Genomic DNA, 22,320 nt, shown 5'->3' with positions numbered 1-22,320 from the left:
GTGAAAAAAATTATGGTTAAACTTTTTATAATAAAAATTTTATTTTAAAAAAGACAGTAAACTTTAAAAAAAAATTAAAGAAAAATTAAAAAAGGGTAATTAAAAAAACATAAACTAAAAAAAGGGTAAACTAAAAAAATCGTAATTTTAAAAAAATGTAAAGAAAAAAAAATATAAACTTTAAAAAAAAACTTAAACTAAAAAAACGTAAAGCAAAACGTAAAAATTTAAAAAAAAACATAAACTAAAAAAAGTAAAGTAAAAATCTTTTTAAAAAAACATAAACTAAAAAAAACGTAAATTAAAAAAAAACGTAAACCTTAAAAACAAAAAAATAAAGAAAAGAATAAAATTAAAATAAATAAATAATAATAATGTTAAAAAAAACACATGTATAGTTAATTTTATAACAGAGGTTAACACACCCCTAAAGTAATCTCTATGGTAGACCGTCGACGTGATCAAGGTGGTAAAGAAATAACATCGAGAACAGTGTTAAATTTGATCAAAGTGGTGAAGATTCTTGGTTGAATATGTATCAAGTTGGACTGTATATTATTATATTGGTAGGCTCTAGATGGGACTCAAAGAAATAATCAAAATCGAGGAGCGACAAGAGAAAGAACTTATTCGTAAAAAATTAAAATGATTTGAAGTCTATAGAAATCTCAAGGGTAAGGAGAAGATTTTTTATTTTATATTTAAACTTATACCAAGTATTTTGGAGAGCTCTCATTGGTTAAAATTTATATCTAAGGAATTCTAAAAGAATCCATGAAAATCTATTAAAATTTTGGATACCAAAAGATTTTCATAGAGTTTTAAAAAGTCGAGTTTGAATACCACATGACTTTTTAAAACTCTATAAAAATCTAATTTGGATATCATTAGATTTCTATAGAGTTTATAAAAGTCTAAATTGAATACACCTAGACTTTTAAAATCCACAAAAATCATTCAAAGTAATTAAAAGTTCAACGTTGAATACACTCCCTTAAAGTAGAAGCAACCCCTTTATATCTTAAAAATAAATAAATAAATAAATCAGAAAGTCAAAAACGGAAAACGCCAAACTTGAAATGAAATCCTTTCAAATGATATTTCAAAAATACAATAACGAAACTTTAAAGTTTTAAAATTTGCATTTGAAAATATATAGAATTGTACTTGGGGATTCAAGCTCATCCATGGCAACTTCTTGATCTATTTCAGTAGAATTTTGAATGCTGGTATTCAATCTCATCCATGGGCAAATCACCATTCCACCATTATACCAAAACGAAAAGAACATCGGCACGTATACCCCTTTACATTGAAGATAAATGAAATGAAGTGAATCTGAAGTAGTTCTGGAAAAACGAAACTCAGAAGAAGCTTATACAGTTCATTTCAAGAGCAGCATGGAAATCCCCGGGCTCCATCATTTGTATCGCTTCCATCTCCCTGTAAAACCACAGACTTCCCGCTGCCTAACACCGCCACTGCCTCGTGCTTCTGCGCTTGAGATTGAAATACTTTCCTACTTAAAATGTGGTAGATCTCTTTCACCACGGTCTCGAAGGCTGCTGCAACATTGGAGGAGTCGAGCGCAGAAGTTTCAATGAAGAAGAGACCTTGAGTTTCAGCTATGGCCTTGCCTTCCGCTGTGTCGACTTCCCTTGCGTCCTTGAGATCAGTTTTGTTCCCAACCAAGATGATCACGACATTCATGTCAGAATGTGCTGTTGAAATGCCAAACAATTGTCAACTGAAATTATCTTTCAATATTGCCGGATCGAGATATTGTAATATGATTGTTTCGATCAGTAAATTCGATAATATTTAGTCAGCAAATCCTCAGTTGTCATTAAAACAAATGGCCAGTGTTGCCATTAAAACTCTATGGATGATAAAATGAGACATTGGTGCTTACCATGTAGTTCATTCAACCATCGACTGATACTCTCGAATGTCCGACGCCTGCTGATATCATAAACAAGAAGTGCTCCTACTGCACCTCTGTAATATGCAGATGTAACAGCCTTGAAGCGTTCCTGACCAGCAGTATCCCAAATCTGAGCTTTAATTTCCTTTCCATCAATGAGCATCTTCTGAGTCTGGAATTCAACACCAATGGTGGATTTGGAATTTTGATAGAATTCATTCCGTGCAAACCTTGCGAGCAAATTTGACTTCCCCACAGCTGAATCGCCAATCATAACAATTTTGAAAAGATAGTCCTCACTTTGCTGTTCATCTCCATTGTTGGCCATCTTTTTGACTTTCTCACTGATGGCTCTCCTGGTGGTCAGTAGATAATCATAGCCAAAACTGCAAATGAATGTATTAATATTGAACTATTAATTTAATTTTTGCTAGTAAAAAATAAGTGTACTAGACGAAGGTGGAGGCATGATGACAACAAAATCTCAATCATGTAAAATTCAGTAGTATCCTAAGTGTCTAACTTCTATTTTACACTTTAAATAATGCATTATTATTGAATATTGTTTTCTTTAATCTTCCCCTATTACTCCCACCTTCCACTCGATTCAACTATTCCATCAATAGAATCCATTGGCTTCCTATGAACATTTTGTATGCAATTTTTTTCTTGATAAACAACAATAATTGGCATCATCATAAATCTTACCGCACTGAACTTTGTAATATCACCAATAATATTCAAACTGATTGAATCAGTCTTTGTTACATTAATAATATCTTCTTTGGGCCTCCCTGTATTTGCAACACCTTCCCCTCTGTTTAAGCATCTATCACATCTAAAAGAAAAACAAAGGAGGACTAACTATGCTCCAATGGACCAAACAAGGTATACACAAGATAAATAACATTGTCTCAACATAAAATTAAAACACAATAAGTGAAAAGAAACTAAAACAGAGTTCAGGATGGCCTATTTTTGGTTCATGCTATCACATTAATTGCCCATAAGTTTCTTCTGTCTGCTTTTAAGAGGGATGACCATCAATCTTCAGTTCATATATATATATTGACAGCAAAAGGTGAAACAAGGTGGCCCCCCCATGGTCTCGAAGGGAGATAAATCATGAGGAACTTCGCCTAGGAACAACAGCATATGCAAGGAAGAGTTGAGGCAACCAGCGGGGCATTCTACACCTACTGGGAATCGATCACAGACCTATTGGCAACAACACTCTTACATGAACCAACTATGCCAGCCTGTGGGATAAAGAGAGAGAAGAAGAAGAAGAAGAAGAAGATGCAATCCCAATTGAACTAACAAAACTTCATAGTTTCTAGCTGAAATATTGTCTAAAGGCCAAACCATTATGAGACATGTAACTTAACACATTTAAGCTGTCAAGTGAGAAACCAAAAGGTCTCAAGTTTGAATTTCATCATTAGAATATTTGATAATACCTAGAGGTGAGCTAAATTACTAGCCTCAAATTGATCCATGAGTTTTCAAGGTACAACGGTAAAAGTTGAAGTCAATGTCTTAGAGAAAAAGCAAGATAATACTTAAAAATAAATGATAATCCCACAATCAAATTTTGTAGAAATGCAATGTACCAAACCAATTTCAGAAAAAAGAAAAAAAATGAGAATATGTTCCATCCTCAGCTATCCATCTTCAAGTTGAAGAAATGAACCCAACACTGGAACTTGGAAAATAAAACTATCTATATTCCTATTTTTTCCTTTTTCTTTTTTCTCCAATGACCATTAGCCATTGAAATGGACTGATGGTAAATAAGGAGTTTGGGAAATCAAAACCCACTACCTTAAACTTAAGAACCATTTTAATTAACCCATTTATTTCTTTTAAATGTTTCTATGCAGACAACAAACACTTAGATCGTTGAACAACAAATAGAGATAAATGAGTTGCATGCTTTGTGATTATTCAGAAACTAATTCATATTAATAGTATTGAAGCAAATATAGCATCATAATTTGTTTCACTAGGATTAAATTTATATGTAAATATGATAGATGGCAAAATAAAAGCAAGACCAAAATTTTTTATCACATATCAACAAAAAATGCGATTATTATGAAAAAACTTCAATAGATAAAGTGAAATATTAGTAATCTTCGGTGGAAAGCAAAATCTTCACTGAGTTTCATGACATTTCCCTGCCCTCTATCTGCACAATTGTGATCCATTGATCTCTATTTCAAGGTATATAAACCTTTTTAGTTAAATTTGCAGAGAAACTCTCCAATCTTTTAGAATTAAATCTCACATTGAGCTTGGTCGCAGTGAGAGTTCCACAAACACATGGCATTTTCCTGCTTCTCTATCTGCAAAATTTTGACCAATTAATTTCCCTTTCAAAGATATATAAGCCTTTTTAGTTAAATTAGCTGATACCTCTCTAATCCTTTGCAATTAAATCTCACATTGAACTTGGTCGCCCTATGGGTGCAACACCATAAATAAAGAGCAGGTCACTTGCAGCAAGGAGCTGGGCAATACTGCAAATTTAACATCTACCCAAAATTTCCAATCTGAACCAAAACAAAACTACAAAGATGACTACCATATAGAGTGATCCTTCGAACTGAAGACATTAACTCTAACACTTATCACATTGAGGAAGTCTAAAGACCTAAGATTTTCCATAATATGAATATAGACCTTTCAACATTCTTCCCATAAATTGTGGCCCTACATTGTGCTCAAGATTACCTCTTCCCTAAAATTGGCACATCTAACTGATTCAGCTCTAACTTTCATGTACAACTTCTGGTTTGTACCACTTCAACTCAGAAACATCCTCAACAAATATTAAGCTTACAATTTCTTATAACTGCCATTTTCTCCAGACTGCTTAAATGAGGAGGAGATTTCAGTCACAACGAAAGTTGACACTCCTAAAAACATAATAGAGCACTAGTTGCAGCTAGCAGTGGTCCAGTTTAAATGGTTCTCTCACAAGGAATACAAGATGTTTCCAAACCCAACCGACTCAGTCTTATGTGATGAAAAACCCATCATAAGCATCAAAATGCAACAGGTTTCGAAGCAAAAGAAATTATTATGAGCCAAAAAACCATTATATGAATTACCATGTGATACTGATACTTCAAAGAGCATATTTATTGCATAAATGAACAAAATCACATGCCATTTCCAAACAAATTCATGCAAATTGACCATATGATGACTATCAAATTTACACATGCAGCATAATCACTCAATACCAGATCATTGGGTAAGTCGTCCATTATATGCAATAAACTAATCTGCGGTGGACAAAGAGAAGTTAATAATAAAGGAGAATTAAACATAAAGACATCAGAAAATTACTTTCCCCATTCAACATGTAGGCTAGATGAACGGACCCATTGATCTACGGTTTCTACCCTCAGCCAAAGCATGCATTGATAAGGTGGTTGATAAAAAACACCACCATAATTTGAATTACAATTGTGCATGATGCTAAAGTTGTCAAAACTTCAATAATCGGTAATTGGGAATAACCTTGTCTTCTTTTACAAATCATGGATATGAAAAAGGGAGGTATGAGCAAAGTCTAAGATTTGGAAAAGTATATGCAGGGCATTAAAGTAATTCCGGAATTAGGAATTTGATTTTTTTTGTCAATTTCTTTATTACCCTCATGTTGGTCTTCACATCACTATTTAAGCGACATTACACTTCAAAATTACAATCCTGCACCTAAGATTCGTAACCCAATCTACTGAACTAAACAATGGAGGTTAAGATATAAAATCTAGTTTTCCAGAGAATACTCCACAGACAACCGTTCAAAGCAAATCTACGACAAGTAACTTGCGTATGTCAAGAGGAGAAGATCAGTTCATAAGCATACAACATGCAAAGAAAGGTCCCTGAATAATACGATGATGAAAAAAAGATAACTTTACCATACATTTCAATTTGATTCACTATAAACAGACAAAAGGAAGATGAACCGACTCGTAAGAAAAAAAAAATATGAAGCAAAAAAGGAAAATTTCTTCGAAAGAAAGAAAAATAAAGGAAGAAAAGAAAACCAACTGACCAATCTCATAGAGAACAACAAAAAAAAATTGTAAGAACAGGCACGAAAACCTAACACTTAATCTAAAATTTGCTAGAACCAGATCACAATTGGAAGTAAAATATTCAGAATTAGACAGTGAACACGGGATTCACCAAAGTCCAACAGATCCGACTTTGAGCACCAAAATCGATCGTACCACGTGCGGACGGCAATAATTGGCGCACCCTCATCAGGCCCAAGATCCGGCCGTCGTTCTCTCTCCTTGGGAATCCTTCGGCTACCTCGACGAAAAAATCTCCGAGCACCAAGGGACTGCTACCCTTTCCGGGAAAGGAAAAACGTAGGGATCGAAGGGGAAGGGTTTTAATGGGAAGTGGAACGGGGCTTAAACTTAGTTCGCGAGCGGTAACTCGACTAGAATGGAAGACGGTGAGGGGAATCACGGCGTTGGCGTTTAGGAAATAAACAAACTGTGGAAGGTCGGCGTCGTGCGGGCAACGCATTAGAGTCTGGACCTCCGCAGAGTAATCTCACCTCTCACTTTATTTGCTGTTCCAAAGTAGTCAAATAGCAGATGTGTTCTTATGAACAAATTTTTAGAGCAGACGGGCCGACCGGGGCGGGCCAGCCATTTGATTGGGTGGGACGGGCGGATCCGTTTGACGGGTTAAAAAGTTCTAACTCAATCTAATCCACGACAGTCAATCCACAAATCATATATATAAATTTGGGGCTTATATATATAAAAGATAACAAAATTTTAAATTTAGGTTATGAATTAGATGGATTTAGGACTTACGGCTTCCATGAAGATGAAGATAGATTTTCGTGTTTATTGTCTGAAGATTTTCGTTTACATTTAAAAAAAAGAAGATAATTTTAATTAATTTTATTAATTATTTTTGCGGTGATCGATCTAACTCCATGGAAATTTTCTATTGGTCATCAAGATAAATCAAAAAGTACACACGACGATCAATCTAGAAGTCTAGTATTTTTTAATTATGCCCTCCATTTGAAGGAAAAATTCATATAAATACATCATAATTAGATATCGAATCGTAAATATTTGAGTAATAACTTGAATATTCTATCGTGACACTGTAACTCCGGGAACATATTTCCATTTACATATAAATTGTAGAAGAATGATGATTTGGAATACTTTATTAATTTTTCCTTCGTGGAACTCATATTTATTTTTATAAAATTTACTATACTTTATTGTCTGAACTATCTTTTTTTATTATATGTGAATTTACCTAGTGAACAATTACACAAATAAATAACATACAAGACTGGAAGGAAGCTTGTCAAACGACTCAACCCAGAAGTTACATGAAATGATAATGCAATAAAAAGAACAGTGCATTTTCTGAGAAAATTCCAAACAATTGAAACATATTTTGGTCAATGGCCACCAAAAAAGACTCAAATCATAGCAGAACATATCGAAAAAGACCCGAAGAACAGAGTTCTGACCATCAGTTCTTCATATTATTCCTACATTGATAGCTACAGCACCTAAAACTCCTTACCATTCCTAACATCTTAATTTCTGGTGCTACCTTGAAGTGTAACTCTGCTGACCATGGCTGGTTCCTGCTGAAGTCTCCGATTCAGTAGCAAGTTCTTCTTTTGCCGGTGACCCGTTCGACGAGTTCTCACTTGCTGTGGATTCATGAAGAGAACCATTCTCCTTCTGCTCGATGACTGAAGGTTCACTTGCCTTCAGCATCTTCTCCTTCTCGAACTGCTGCTTGGCCAAAGGCGAGAACTGAGAGTCCAAGGACCTCGCAGCGCCTAACCATGCCAGAACAATCACTAGAAGTATTCCTCCCAGGTAAGGAGTTGAGTTTGCCAGAGAACCGAATGTCAAGATCATGAACTGCTGGATCAAGGCACCTCCAGATTTTCCTAGGGGGTTGCAGACAACATCAATAGCAGCCTTCCCTTTGACCTGTAATACAAAGAATATCGAAAGGCCTAAGTGAAACTAGAAGATCTGTACCAATTCTCTTCCAATACACTAACTGGTTTCATTTTGATGTCCATGAATAACCATGGCAGATGTATATGTTCATACAAAGATTAGTGGATGAATTAAACTGACCTTCATCTCTTCGTCCATAGGAATGTAAGCCATTTCTTTGCAAGGATCAAACAAGCTGTATTTTGCACTCTTGCTGAAAATGTTCTGAAGTGCACCAACAAAAACAGCTGCAAGCAGAGGAGTCATACCAAAACTGCCCAATAGGGGAGCCAATGGCTCACTGAACAGAATTAGCGAGAAGAACCCAACTCCTGTGAGCAGTAGAACTGTGGGAGTGATCATAGCTGCAACTCCCCACCCGAATTTCCGGAGAATCCATCTTCCTACCAACATCATTGTGAATGTTGCAATTCCAGTAGCAGTTGAAAAATCACCCATGAAGGATGAGTATTCATTTGGACTAGGGAACTGTCAAATGGATATGCAGAAACATAAGTTCAAAGGCGAATCACTAGTGATATTATCTTGTTTTGAGCTCAATGGAGGAATTCGATTCACCATAGCAGAACCCAAATAGTTGGGACAAGTACAATATGAGCATAGTGTTACCTGTGCCTTGAGCTTTGATTTCCATGTGACTTCTACAAGGTTGATGCTTATACCATAAGCAACCACCAAGGTTGCAAGGTCTCTTACATATCGAGACGACAGAAGAACTTTCAGGCTCTCGTTCATACCTAGCTTCGGCTTCTCCTGCAATAGATTTATCTTTAATAACTAGTGCCACAGAAGAGAAGGAATCAAATAAAGCACAGTATTGATCATATGATAGAACCTTCTTTTTGCGTTCTGTTCTTGGAATGGATGGATCATTTACAACAAACTTATTCACACCCCAATAGATTCCACATATTACAAGGCCAAGGAGAACGACGATACTCATCATTCCTTTGAGTGAAATTGCCCAGCCATCGACCCCTGGCCCCAAATTCTTACGCATGTTAGAGAAGAACTTCACTGTGCGTCCAGAGAAGATGAGGGCAATATTAGCTCCAAGTCCAAACAATGGGTAGAACTCTTTGGCTTCCTCAAGGGTAGTAATCTGGAAAATGCAGGGCCTCAAATTAGGAAGAAACTTTGAATGTGATAAAATTTTGATGAAGAAACAGATTAATGAACTGTATAAGAACCCTGCAAAGTTGTTTTTGGATGAAATTGTGAAAGAAATTATTCAAGAAAGTGATTCCAATGTGTCACCTGGTTGGCAAAACCCCAGAAGAGGACCGAGATAACCACACTTCCCCATAGCTCGGCCATCACATAGAACAGGCAGAAGCTCCAAATCCTCAGAATTGCAACCGGGCCAAGGAAGCTCGGACCGAGCGCTGCCAAGAGCCTGTCGGCCAGCGCGGTGGGATGGATGGCGTCGCGCATGGGATACAGCAGGAACGCAAAGGCTCCGAAGAAAGCGATGAAGGGCATAATCACGGTGTAGAAAAGAGCCTCCTTTGACAGCACGTTCGACAGTTTGGTGTACAGAAGCATGAATCCGATGGCCATGGGCAAGTTCACCCAGGTCTTCAAGAATGGAATGATCTCGGCGCTGCTCCCCTTGGCCGTCACCACCAGCACATCCTTGGTGTCCCTAAGAATGGTATAATTGAACAGAATACAAAAGAACATGATCCCAAGCGGGACTATCTTCTTGAGAGTTGACAACTCGACTCCCAGGAACTTGGGGCTCGCCTTTTCGTCGACAAGTCCGGCTCCGTCGGCCGGAATCGCCGCGCTTGCCCTAAAAATCGGACCTTTCCTCTGTCTACCGGTGGCAGATGGGTAAAGGAGCAACCTTTGGGGATTCGCTACGGAGATCGAGGTGGGTCTGTCCTGGGAGCCGAAGCCATGGGGAGCGCGGAGGGCGGGGGAGGGGAAGCGACTGCGGAGGGAAGGGAGAGGATGGAAGGCGCGAGGGTGAGGCTTGGAGGGGAGGGAAAGAAGGGCTTTCGTGGAGATGACTCTCTCCATGCCTCCCAGCGACGATGGACTTCTCTGCAAGCTCGGAGTCGAGGTGGGAGGAAGATATGGAGAGAGGGAGAGAGTCCATGTCAATGAGCGAGGAGCGAAGGCGCGATGGAGGAGCTGCTACGGCGACGCTGATAGAAAAATTGCTTTTTGACAGGACTGTATTTTTGACTTCAACAACAATATAAATATAATAAGATTAAAAAAAACAAAGGCGCCCAAATTTTACAAATCATAAAAGACGTCCTTTAAACAAAAAAAAAAAAACAAAAAATCAAAAACGCCCCATGATTGTAGCAAAAGACGACGTTCCATTGGCTAAGGAAGGGAATTCATCTGTCCCGTAATAGTAGCTATTCCCGTGAAAAAAACACCTCATACTTGATTTTATTATGCATCTTATTCCCGCTATTAAGGGTGTGTAATCCAACTGAGCTAAATTAAATTTTTTAATATTTGAATTTAATTCATTTATAATGGTATTGAGCTCGAGATTTATTTAATGAATGTATTCATAACTTACGAACTTATTCAAATTTTTATTAAATTCTAATAAATATAAATTATAAATTTAATTATTTATTAAAAATTAAATTATATATTTAAAGAAAATTATAATATTCTTATTAAAATTAATAATTTTATTCTAATAAATAAATTTAATATATTTATCTATATTTTTCATAAGTAGAATGTAAAATCTATAAATTCAATATTAAAAATATTATTTTTTTTATTTAAAAATTAATTCATGAGTTTACTAATAACAATGTTCACGAGCTAACAGTTGAGTATTGTGAAGCTTGAGCTTGATTTATTTATCTTAACGAGTCTCATTAAACGAGTTCAAACAAATTTTATTGAATCGAGTTTCAAATAGTTTATGAGCGATTTGATTTATTTACATCCTTAGTGGCTATGCTACCATGTATAAAAGTTACTTGACAAATACTATAAGATATAGAAACCATTCAATATTTATTATAATGATAAATTAGGTAATATTAAATTTAGAATAATTGATTCGGTCCTATAAAATTTTTTCATTGGTTGTCAAGATAAATTAAAAAAATACTAATAATGGATGGCTCAGAAGTCAGTATCTCAATATGTCGTAATTGGAGAACGAATTGTGAATATCTTAGTGATAATTTAACACCCTTCTATTGTACCATAATCTCGAGGGTTAATATATGTTATAATATATTTATAGTGAGTTTATCATTCAATTTGATTGATTTTATACTAGACACCTCAATTTTAAATTCTAAATACTATTATATTAAAATATTTTTTATTAACTTATTGAATTTATTTAAACTTCATTAAAATTATTTTAAATTAATTAAACTTATTTTAAAATAATTATGAAAACTGCTGAATATATGTTACAATCCTACAATAGTATTATATGGTAGTAAAAATCCTACAATAGTATTATATGGTAGTAAAAATTGAATACGTTAGTCCCAACGTCCTCGTCAACTCGTTCCAAGATCAATACGGAGGAAGTAAATCACGGGCGACTACTAGTCTTTGGAATAATGACTAGCACATAAGGAAGGTATTTATCTCGATTTTACCGAGATTCGAATTCTAAATTTTATGATAATAATATCTTATGTGTTAGTCATTAGATCGTCCTGAGAAGGCTACAATAATATTATATGGGAAAAAAGTGATGGTGAGATCTCTCTATTTTTTATACCAGAGATATAGAAGTATATAAATGGAAGAATAGATGAGGATAATGACATAGTCATCCGCGATCAATATAAACACACATCTTTCACTTTCCTAGTATGAGATTCTTAACTCCGTACGTGAGTATTGTATTAGGTGTTATATTTTGTAACAGTGGTTCAGCGCCTCTATATATTGTAATACTTTCCGATAACTGCTTTAATAATGTTGAAATCAAGGGTATTTTGGGGAGGGATTTTGCCCTAGATATATAAATAGTTGATTTCTTTATCCGTGGAGTTACACCCAACGTGGTTTGACCGCAGAGCAGTGGAAATGGACCGAGGGTCCCATCTGAACGGGTGCCAGGTCATTTTTTTCTATTAAATTTAATACAACTCGAATATAATTTTTTTTTGAGATTTATTATTTAATTTTGTTTTATTTTAAATATTATCGATGGATAATGGGTCGGGTGAAGCTAACTGAACTTTCTCACGCCATCCAGCTTCGCCTGTGGTAGCCGGAGGTTCTTCGACGCCGCGCCGCCGCTGCTTCCTCAGCAGCCGCCGTCGCATCGAAAGCTCTCGTTTCCATAACCCTAGAACAAGCGATTTGGTATTGATTTCTTGAATTTTCTCCGTATTCAGAACCCTAGCCCTGACAATTTTGTTTTCGCCAAAGAATCCGAGTAAATGATGTAGTGGAGAAGCTATTTCCTTTTTTTTAGCATCCAAACATATAGACTCTCCGATCTTTCCCTCAGCTTAGAACCCTAATTTCTCTTTCCTTTTTTATCCTTGTTATTATATACTGGTTAAAGGAGTGATCAAAACATATTCTTTTGCTCCAGATATCAAAGTTGCTGATGGCATCAATTCCAGTAAAGTTCTAATTTTAATGTAGAAAATCTGCATTCGTGCAGGTTTTTGAAAGAAGAATAGTTTATTATACAATGCAATTTCTCCGGTTGGTGTTCCCGTTCAGTACCCCAATGAAAATATTATTACAATCATAGCATCTTAAATGTTTTTCTGATTAGATTGTCATTTAAATTAAATCAGCAGAGATGGAGTATTCTTCCAGTGAAGATGATGAGATGGTTGAGGACAATATGGTTTTTGACGACGCTGATCAGCAAGCAGATGAAGTCATTGCACCACTTCCAATTGTTTCTCATGGTGGCTGCGCACTAGCATCAGTCATCCAGAATGCCATGGAAAATGGACTACTTGATGTTGCAGATTGTGATGAGAGAAACCAGGTACCATCTCTAGGTATGGAGTTTGAATCAGAGGCATGTGCACGAGCATTTTACAATGCCTATGCATTGCGTCTTGGCTTCAACATTCGAGCGAGGGAAAGGGGTTGAGGTGTTGATCATGAAGAGGTTTGTGTGCCTAAAAGAGGGCCATCACAAGAAGAAGAAGGTTGCTGAGAACAGCACCAGAAAGAAGCGTAAGCGCCTTTTGATAAGGGATGGTTGCCCGGCAATGATGGAGGTTGTTCACGGGGGGCCTGGTAAGTGGATTATCAGTAAGTTGGTGTTGGAGCACACCCACATAGTGGTTAGTCCTGAGAGAGTTCGTGAGATCCAGCTTAGTCATGTCTCTGGCAAGGATAGGGAGCACAAGGACTACTTGAAAGAGATGCGGCGAAGAGTCTTCCGTGAAGGAGATGCGCAAATCCTTGTTGATTATTTCAGGAAGATGCAGGCAGAGAATGCCGGCTGCTTTTATGCAATGCAGGTTGATAACAGAAACTGCATGACCAATGTGTAGGGAGAATAAGAACATGATGCCATTTGCTGCGTTCGCAGGTTTAAATCATCACGTGCAGACGATTGTATTTGCTTGTGCTGTGGTTATGGACGAGACAGAATCCTCGTTTACTTGGATGTTTGAAACATGGCCGACAGCAATGTGTGGCCAGCGACCTCTGACAATTACTACTGATCAAGGCAAGGCGGTCGAAGCAGCAGTTGCCAAGGTGTTTCCTTAGACATGTCATCGCTTATGCAGATGGAGAATCCTATCTAGATGCAAAAGGAAATTATCCGATGTCTACAGCAGGTACACTGACCTACATGATGAACTAAAAATGTTCATTAATGAGGCTGAGAATGTGGAGACGTTTGAGGTTTATTGGAGGGCAATTCTCGATAAATATAATATCAGTGAGAACCCATGGTTGCAAATACTATATGCTATTCGTCATAGATGGATTCCAGCCTATCTAAAAGATTCCTTCTTTGTAGAGTTATCTACTCGATGTGTTGTCACAGCGTGCTCTTTGCAAATGTTTATTGCACAACAAGACCAGGAAATAGATAGCCGATATGCAAAGGAATCCCAAGAAGATCATGCTACTTTGAACATCCAACAAATTCTTAAAACTCAGTCAGCTATGGAGAAACAGCCAGCCAACATTTACACGAGGGCGGTGTTTGAGAAGTTCCAAGAAGAACTAGTCGAAGCGTTCAGCTACTATCCTGTCACAATTCAAGATGGTCCCACAAACAAATTTACTGTTGCAAGGGATGGCGATGCTAGTAATTGACATTTTGTGGTTTTCAAGGAATCTGAGAAGAAAGCATAGTGCAATTGCTTTAAATATGAAGGATCAGAGATACCTTGCAGGCATTTACTTGGACTTTTTCGTAGTGTGTGGCGCATTTCGTCTTCCTGAATATTGCATCCTGAAAAGGTGGACTAGAAAAGCTAAGAATGGCTTGATGCTACAAGAAAGTGATCATGAAGGTCAATATTTAGAGGAATCTCCCATCGTGTGGTACAATGATCTATTGTATTATGCCATGAAGAGTGCTGAGAGAAGGGAGCAGTCTCTACAGAGGCATACAGGATAGCAAAGAGTATGCTACAAACTGTCTTTGCTGAAATTTTAGGTTTTGAGGAAACTGAGAGAAAAGAGATGATCCCTCATGTGGAGAAGGTCCAAACCTGAATCGATTGAATAGGATTCACCACTCTTTTTTAATTGCATTAATTCGTTTTCAAGGCAGATAAATTTTGCAATACTCCAATTTGCAAATTGCCAATTTTCCTTTCTGTAATTTTCCAATAGGATTGGATCTTCATTCCGGACTCAAACTTCTGTCAACACTTGGAAATACCAATTGCCATGTGAATGTAACCAGCCGAATCATGCTAGGGGAACTTCACATAGAACTCACTTTAGTGAATTGCTTTTAGTGGTAACAAACAATTTTTGTTCTACAATTGCAGAAGGCGTCAATTAATGTCTATGTTTGAATTGTAAGCTTCGAGTTTGAGTGTGGCTCTCGAGACATGTCTAACTTAAGTAACTTTCAAATGGTGACAATATGACTTGAAAGGCAATGTTGAGGAGAACCATTTCACTTCAAGTGCGAAGAAGCATTTCCACCGCATTACACCACTATCCTAAACAAACTGATTGTACTTTGACTGATCGAAAATCACTTGAAATGAGCTGTAGTTAGAGCTCTTAAAATTCCTTCATGCTTATTGCATCTATCGAGCACAACTAAACCCCTCAAATCTGAGTGTAACCGACCCCAACAATGAGGTCTAAAACATACCAAGCATCCAGATACAGATCTGTATCATCAACTTTGATTCCTGACAAATTAAGAGGAACATTTGCACTAGGGATTGCCAGAATAAAGCTCATATACTAATTGTTAGGCAAAGGCAAGCTTGAGAAAGAACTGTTACTGCAGATCGAGCACTAAAAAGAACACAAAAAATCTGAAACAGAAGGGCAAGATTTTTTGTTCTTTGATAGCATCATCTAAAAAGGATCTAACTAGTGAGGCATCATAGGTATCAAGTGGGCTCGACTTACAAGAGCAAAACTATCAATACGGCCTTGCAGATATGGAACCAACAGAATGTAAATTGATGGAAAACCTATTCCCTCAGCTCATCCTTGGTGATGTGAAAACTCTCGATCTTATGAGCAACCTCATCAGCACCAACCTTTTGTTTCCCAGGAGGCGTGTTTGTGCTGTAAGAATCATTATCATCAGCCACCGGACCCATCTGCCAAATTCTGATGGTGCCATCCTCAGACCCAGAGGCATAAGATTCGCCTCCAGGAGAGAAGCGAACACAGTGAACTGGACCATGGTGACCCTTGTTACAAACTGCACTTGGGGAACAAAAGAAGAAGGAATTATTTAACCTATCAGATCAATATTCTATGGATGAAGAGTTAACATGGAATACAACAAAAGTGAACTCACCAATTTCTTCACCCGTATGGAAATCAAAGACATGAATCCACATATCTTCTCCTCCAACAACAAATTTGTTTCCATATTTGGGCTCGAGTGAAGCGGATTCCACAGTGCATGGCATGTCATAGTTTTTCACAAGCCCAAAACTGAAGAAGTATCAATATTTTGATTTCAACATCAAGGCTCAAGTGCTGAAAAGAAAAATGGCCGAGGTAGGCTTACTGATTTGCATCCCAGAATTTGACAGTTGACCCATCAGCAGTAGTGATATAACGACCATCTTGACTGACTTCAGCACTAGTAACAGGTGACTTAGTTTCAAGTGTTTGCACAATTTTTCCACTTCTTATGTCCCACAATCTGAGATGATGTATATTTATTGACCACAAAGATAAGAACTACTATATGATTCAAAAGGATGTAAACTGATATCTATATAGGAAAAAAAACCATCAATGTCAGAGATCTTTGTAAAACAGTGAATTAGAACATAGAATATCATTTATATTAGCAACAGCAGATTATTTCTTATAAACTAAAAACCAAAAACCATCATGCTTGTCTGTCATCTCCTCAGTGCCAAGCGGTATGGAAAAGGTTGATTCAGCAATATTGGGGCGCTCACCAAACATAATGACTAACGACTTCAAGGAAAAAAAAAAGAACAAATGCACCAGCAACAAGCAAGAAGGGATTAAACAAACTAGCAATTCAAGGAGGATGACAAGAGGGCATCTAAGGAATAAACAGAACAAACCTCACACCTCCCATATCAGTGCAAGAACTAAGTATAGTCTGGTCACTATGAAGCCAATCAACTGTTCTGATTGAACCAGGTGACTTATCAATCTCTCTAGGAGGTGCATCTGGGCGATTCAAATCAAATGTCCGTAATATTTTTTCCATTCCACCAGTCAACAGCAGGTGCATATCCTGCCACCAAAAATGGGCAACATGACTAATACAAGAAGAATATGATGCAGCTCGTTGTAGCCAACAAGAATGTATCCAAAAAGGACAATTGGAGGCATTAATTGCATCAGTTCGAGTATAGATGGTAAAGCAAAACAGACGAATAAGTGATGTGATCTCACACATCATCTGCTATAATATGAACTCAGAATTGAGCATGATATGTCATTGTTGGAGTGCTGGTTTTACAGAGGGATATGGAGTAAATGAAGAGTCCTAGTATCAGACCCATGTAGTGTTGTCTTGTATTTGAAAGCCAATGGCAAATAAAATCCAGATAATGTCAGATATGCTATATTATTTATTTCAATGGTAAAGCTTAGCAGATATGAAAGAAACAAAAATGATATCATACCAAACACAGACACCAGACTTTGCTAGTGGGAAACAAGTGCGCTAAAGGAGGAAAAAAACACAATAAACACATCGGAGATGAGGTGCTGGAGAATCCATGAACAGAAATAAAATGGATTAATACTGCTAAGTGCAAAACAAAAGGAAGATATAATTTGAAAAACTGCAAACCATTCTCATGTACCTCAGAGAAGGCACATGCTCTGACAATATGCTTATGTTCAAATGAATGCAATTCATTTCCAGTTAAAGCATCCCATACTTTCCTGAAAGAAATGAGGCAAAGATCATTCAAATGAAACATATTGAGATCAGATGATGTTTCCAAAGGAAATAAAAAAAAAGAGAGTCTAGAGCACATACTGCTCTAAATTCTAAGAGCAAGAAAAAAATATTTGAATCCTAGTCCTAATAAAAGTTCACTACCATGATTTAAGATATCAGTCCGCACTTGTCCAATAGATGGATGATAGGTCAGCTAACCAGTTTAGGTAAACTAATCTATATATGCGAACAACTAACAATTATCTCATTCATAAAATACTATTTAAATTCCGATGTGTATATAACAGGCCATTGTTTGGTTAGATTTGAATACAAATCCTAATTTACCAGATGAAGCCATACTTTTATTTTATTGTAAATGAGAAACAATAAAATTGGGAACCAGCTTCCTTCCTGAGAAAAATCATACTATGAATCTTTCACAATACAGCTAGTGAAAAATTATTTTTACTTGGACTAATTCATTTTAAAGTTAACAACAGTGTCTGCGAAAGGCATTAGAAAAATGATCTATATAAATAACACGTATTAGTGCAAATGCTTCAAAAGGAGATGAAATGTAAACTGACTTAGATTTTGATGATACATTGCACAAAATGAGGAAGATAATGATAGAATGAACGAACACAATTGAATAAGATAGTGAGCAAAAAGGCTTACCTTCTCCAATCATATTGAGAAAAAAGGTCACAAAACTAAGGATGATGACGCAGAAAATCAAAATGCATCAAATCACCTATAATTTGGCAACTTAGTAGCACCATCAATTGCAACATTTTAATCCCAACCTAGTTCAACCAGGGTTGTTAGTCACTCGGAGACAAAAGGTCAAACTACAACACATGATAGGGGAAAGGTAAAGGTAGGTAAACCATTCAGATGAGATCAACGAGTGTAATGTTGAAGACGAATAGACACCCTGACCTACAGAAGTTTAATTTCTTGTAGGCTCGATATGATTCAAATCATTTTATTGAGTGGAGAAGAAGCATATTTTCAATCAATCCAACAATTATTGGATGAGCAATAAGTCAAAAGGCCAAGCTGAAAGGAGACATTCTTGAATGAAAGCTCTTTTCAGTAGCCCAACCATGCAAATCTAAAACATATGCTAAGGTTGTTATATTAACTCACTAACCCAACCTGCTACAAAACCTTACCAGTGACTCTCTAATCCCTAGCCACAAGCATGTTAGGAGGAGGAATCCCTTACACAATCTCTTCCCTTTGTGAAGCTACACTTGCTCCCCACCTCTCACTGTGGCGTCTTTGACCTTCACAAGTTTGTTCTCCCCCTATGACCTCTTCTGTACAAATCCAGCCCAATTGCAACTAACTCAACCCTCAATTTGGTAAGCGAGGATGCAGAACATGTGGGCACCGGATGGCAATTCCCAAATCCCCTCTCTACATCTTCAAACTAAAGTGGGAAGGAAGGTATCATTGAGCTCTCGAATTTCATTGCTCTTTGTGAAATCTCCAGCAAGTAAACTTGTTCTTCCATTCTCAAGCAGAGCTTTGGCAGTGCCTCCCCATGTGATTCCATTTCTCTTCCTCTTCTCACAGCAAGGTTTGCAATGAGCCTCTTGTCCTTGTTCAGTGATTGCAGTGGTAAAATCAATGTAACTTGGTTTTCCCTCTCCTTTGTGCTCCATAATGAGTTCCAACAATCCTTTATTCTTCTTGAATTGGACAGCAGCTGTGGCTTGGTTTGGCAAATCCTCTTTCCCAAATCTCCTATCTATATCTTTACACAAAGGTAGGAGGGGAGGTATCCTTGAGCTCTAGAACTTTGTTGTTCTTCGTGATGGTTCAAAAAGTAGTGAACTTGTTCTGCCACTCTCAAACAGGGCTTCAGCAGTGCCTACCTCTGTAATTCTATTTGCTTCATCTTCTTGCAGCAAGGTTTTCGTTGAGCCTCTTAACCTTGTAGCTGTCCAGTGATTGCAGAAGTGAAATCAATGGTAAAAGAAAGGTCTATGCATACAAGATCTCTCGATAACATATCGTTGGAAATAAAGATAATGGCATGTCCATTTTGTATCCATCATGTAACAGAAAAAAAAGGTGCTTGTTATCCTCATGATATCTCAAATGATTGTTGGCGTGCAACTACTTTGTAGGAAAAGGGACATGAAAGGAAGCAAGAAATCTTCCATGTTCGCCATTTTTATTCTAAGCCAATATTCTCTCTTTAGGTTTCACCTATAAGCATTATTAAATGCTTGTGTATCTTTCTATGCAAGATATCCTAAAAAGAAATATTCAAAGTTCAATATGAAAGACATCCTACCCTTTGTATTCACATAGTCGTATGCTATTGTCCCAAATGTCAATATAAAGACACACAATTAAGATCAGGCAAAAGCAGAGATACAAATTTTTAACAAGGAAAAGACTAAAGTAATTAATACTAAATTGAGAATCAAATGTACAAAAACACAGCTAAATTATTTGCTTATCTTGAAATATAACAGAAGGATAAGTCATCACAAATAGAAAAGGTAATGCAAAATATTCAAGGAACACAAGATTAAATGCACAGCACATTTATCGTACTGAAGTTGAACATCATTCCAACTTTAACTTTGATAAATTTTGTCATGCATTATGGCCTATTCGAGAAAAAATGACATACGCAGAAAAATCAGCTGATCCAGTAGCTGCACGTAATGCATTGGTATCAAGGCAACAACTCCAAACTGCACCTTTGTGCCCTTCAAAAGTACCAATCCAATCTCCCGTCTCACCATTTCTAAGCATTGGATTTGCATCTGCGATGTTAGCAATTTGAAATACCTTGTTGAGGATTTAATAGATATTAAACTAATTTAGTATGCAATTTCTCCAGACATTACAAAATGTTTTTGCCAGATACATGGAAAAGGGCTACCTACCAGAATCATTCGTGGGCAGAAATCAAGGTGAAACAAATTAGAGAATCTTATCATTAATATTTTATTCTATATGAAGTTGCAATGAAAATTAACACAAAAGCCATGATAAAAAGGAGAAACATAATGAGTATATTGGCAAGTTTTATGAATCTATAGGCATAATGCTCATCAGGAGAAAAGCAAGTTTTACAATAAAAATTATGAGATTAGATAGTGTCGTAAAACAAAGAAAACTAGAGGATCAGCAATAAGACTCCATCGTTAGAGTACTAAAGGCTGAAATATATCTCATTGAAAACCTTAACTCCAAATTTCCAAGAATTGCCCAATTATTCAAATATTTCAGTGATCAAATAACAGGAAACACTGGGATTATAACTCAAAAAAGGCATTTTTCACCTTGTAATTCAGAATCAAGACATGAAAAATGATTGTGAGATTTAAAGTTTTAAAACCATGTGACAATCTAAAGCATATGCCTACATTTACCTTTTTCATTTATGATTTCTCTCTTCACTATATTATTTTCTTAATTTGCGTAGCATCAATGGGACTCAATTCACCATTGCACTCTCTTCCTTCTGCCTTTCCACAAACATAATGAAGTATGCACATTGCTCAAATTGACGAATATTAAAGGAAATTCACTACTTAACATCTGAAACTTCAGTAGGACCTCCAAACATTCCTAGGTAAAAACAGCCCACTAGTGTCACGTCAATGAATGTAAAAGCATTATCTTTCATCACAGTTCCTCTATTTCCTTTAAGCGAACAATGATAAGGATAATAAATGTGTATGAAAAGATGGGACACTACTCGAAATAGTATTAAAAGAGGCCAGAAAGACTGAAATATATGCGAAAGCAAACAATTTATGCAAGACGCCAATGGATAAGAAATAAAACATGTTCAAAGACTTTGAAAAAATCATTGGCATAAACTTATGAGCTGTGGTATACGATAATATTTCTTATGGCTAGATCCACATAGGAGACTAATACAAGTTGAGGGGTAGTAATTTCTATCCAATTTAATCAGTGAAATATCAGCAACTGAACACGTATACAAGACTGACAAACCAGAACATCAAGAATGATCCGTCGATACATCCATAGAGGAATCTTATTGTTACATTCAAGTCTCAGATTTGCTTTATTTTATTTTTCTGCACACTTAAATCTTTTAGTTTCTTCATTATTTGCAAGGATCGTCTACAAATTCAAGAATCACCGATCCCAATTAATTGCAACAGAAACAAAGAAATGCTCACCCTTGCTTGCACTGAACAGGAAGAATCCATCCGGTGTAACAGGGCTGTAGAACAAATCCACGACGGGCCGCGAATGCCCATGGCACACAAGAGGAACTGCCACCTTCTTCTTCTCCATTGATTAAAGAAGGATATGCGACAGTCGAGGCGCAGAGATCACTAGCAAATAAGAAACCCTAACCCCATAATTTCTAACAATAACAAATCCACCTCGAAGATTAAAAAGAAAACGAAGATGGAGATCGACAAGAATCCTATGCAGGGATCGCCAAGAACAACGTATTATCTACAAAACTGCGGGATCAGTCTCTGGGAACAAAAAGAGGAGCAAAAAAAAAAAACATCATAAGAACGAGGAACGGCCCCGGCGGTGAGTGAAGGGGGGAGCGCGTTTTTATACGCGGAAAGGAAGAACGAGATGGAACACTCGCCGTCCGATCAAGATTTTAACAGCTCCCAAGTCGCCTACGTTCCTCGCCTTTGATGCTCAATATGCGAGGAGGTCCCAGTATTTAAGAGAAATTTCACTTACTCCTCAAAGTCTGTCAAAATTTTGACTCCCCTCCTGTATTTTTTTTTAAAAATTAACAAAAATCAAAATGATATTATTTTTATTATTAG

The 22,320-nt window shown here is 36.7% G+C and overlaps 3 protein-coding genes and 1 long non-coding RNA gene across 9 annotated transcripts; 1 reads left to right on the top strand and 3 right to left on the bottom strand.

Annotated features, from left to right (window-relative positions):
* Positions 1 to 1,184: 1,184 nt before the first annotated feature.
* Positions 1,185 to 6,471, bottom strand: LOC122036768 (ras-related protein RABA5a-like). 5 transcript variants are annotated; one of them, XM_042596172.1, is made up of 4 exons: positions 4,343 to 4,396; positions 4,215 to 4,272; positions 1,913 to 2,310; positions 1,185 to 1,721 (listed from the first exon to the last, which is right to left on the bottom strand). In XM_042596172.1, exons 3-4 carry the CDS (start codon positions 2,250 to 2,252, stop codon positions 1,390 to 1,392), a joined length of 672 nt encoding a protein of 223 aa, XP_042452106.1. In that variant the 5' UTR covers positions 2,253 to 2,310; positions 4,215 to 4,272; positions 4,343 to 4,396; the 3' UTR covers positions 1,185 to 1,389. The 5 variants fall into 5 exon arrangements, with proteins under 5 accessions (XP_042452106.1, XP_042452108.1, XP_042452104.1 ...); XM_042596174.1 differs by lacking the exons at positions 4,215 to 4,272; positions 4,343 to 4,396 and adding an exon at positions 6,178 to 6,471 and having other exon boundaries at positions 1,913 to 2,280; XM_042596170.1 differs by lacking the exons at positions 4,215 to 4,272; positions 4,343 to 4,396 and adding an exon at positions 6,134 to 6,467.
* An 844-nt stretch (positions 6,472 to 7,315) lies between these two features.
* LOC122036779 (plastidic ATP/ADP-transporter-like) lies at positions 7,316 to 10,142 on the bottom strand. Its single transcript, XM_042596185.1, has 5 exons — positions 9,232 to 10,142; positions 8,810 to 9,076; positions 8,584 to 8,727; positions 8,095 to 8,442; positions 7,316 to 7,941 (listed from the first exon to the last, which is right to left on the bottom strand). Exons 1-5 carry the CDS (start codon positions 9,997 to 9,999, stop codon positions 7,546 to 7,548), a joined length of 1,923 nt encoding a protein of 640 aa, XP_042452119.1. The 5' UTR covers positions 10,000 to 10,142; the 3' UTR covers positions 7,316 to 7,545.
* A 2,016-nt stretch (positions 10,143 to 12,158) lies between these two features.
* On the top strand, positions 12,159 to 15,253 carry LOC122036771. Of its 2 annotated transcripts, none has more exons than XR_006127437.1 (3): positions 12,159 to 12,297; positions 12,533 to 12,648; positions 12,747 to 15,253. It is a non-coding gene; the product is annotated as an uncharacterized LOC122036771 (long non-coding RNA). The 2 variants fall into 2 exon arrangements; XR_006127436.1 differs by having other exon boundaries at positions 12,744 to 15,253.
* A 79-nt stretch (positions 15,254 to 15,332) lies between these two features.
* LOC122036770 (serine-threonine kinase receptor-associated protein-like) lies at positions 15,333 to 22,080 on the bottom strand. Its single transcript, XM_042596175.1, has 7 exons — positions 21,700 to 22,080; positions 20,169 to 20,304; positions 17,430 to 17,511; positions 16,677 to 16,852; positions 16,142 to 16,279; positions 15,926 to 16,065; positions 15,333 to 15,826 (listed from the first exon to the last, which is right to left on the bottom strand). Exons 1-7 carry the CDS (start codon positions 21,815 to 21,817, stop codon positions 15,591 to 15,593), a joined length of 1,026 nt encoding a protein of 341 aa, XP_042452109.1. The 5' UTR covers positions 21,818 to 22,080; the 3' UTR covers positions 15,333 to 15,590.
* Positions 22,081 to 22,320: the final 240 nt, after the last annotated feature.

The sequence above is a fragment of the Zingiber officinale genome, unplaced genomic scaffold (assembly GCF_018446385.1).
Source record: "Zingiber officinale cultivar Zhangliang unplaced genomic scaffold, Zo_v1.1 ctg207, whole genome shotgun sequence".
NCBI classification, from domain to species: domain Eukaryota; kingdom Viridiplantae; phylum Streptophyta; class Magnoliopsida; order Zingiberales; family Zingiberaceae; genus Zingiber; species Zingiber officinale.
The sequence above is the reverse complement of the archived record's forward strand: the minus strand, read 5'-3'. Positions and strand labels throughout refer to the sequence as shown.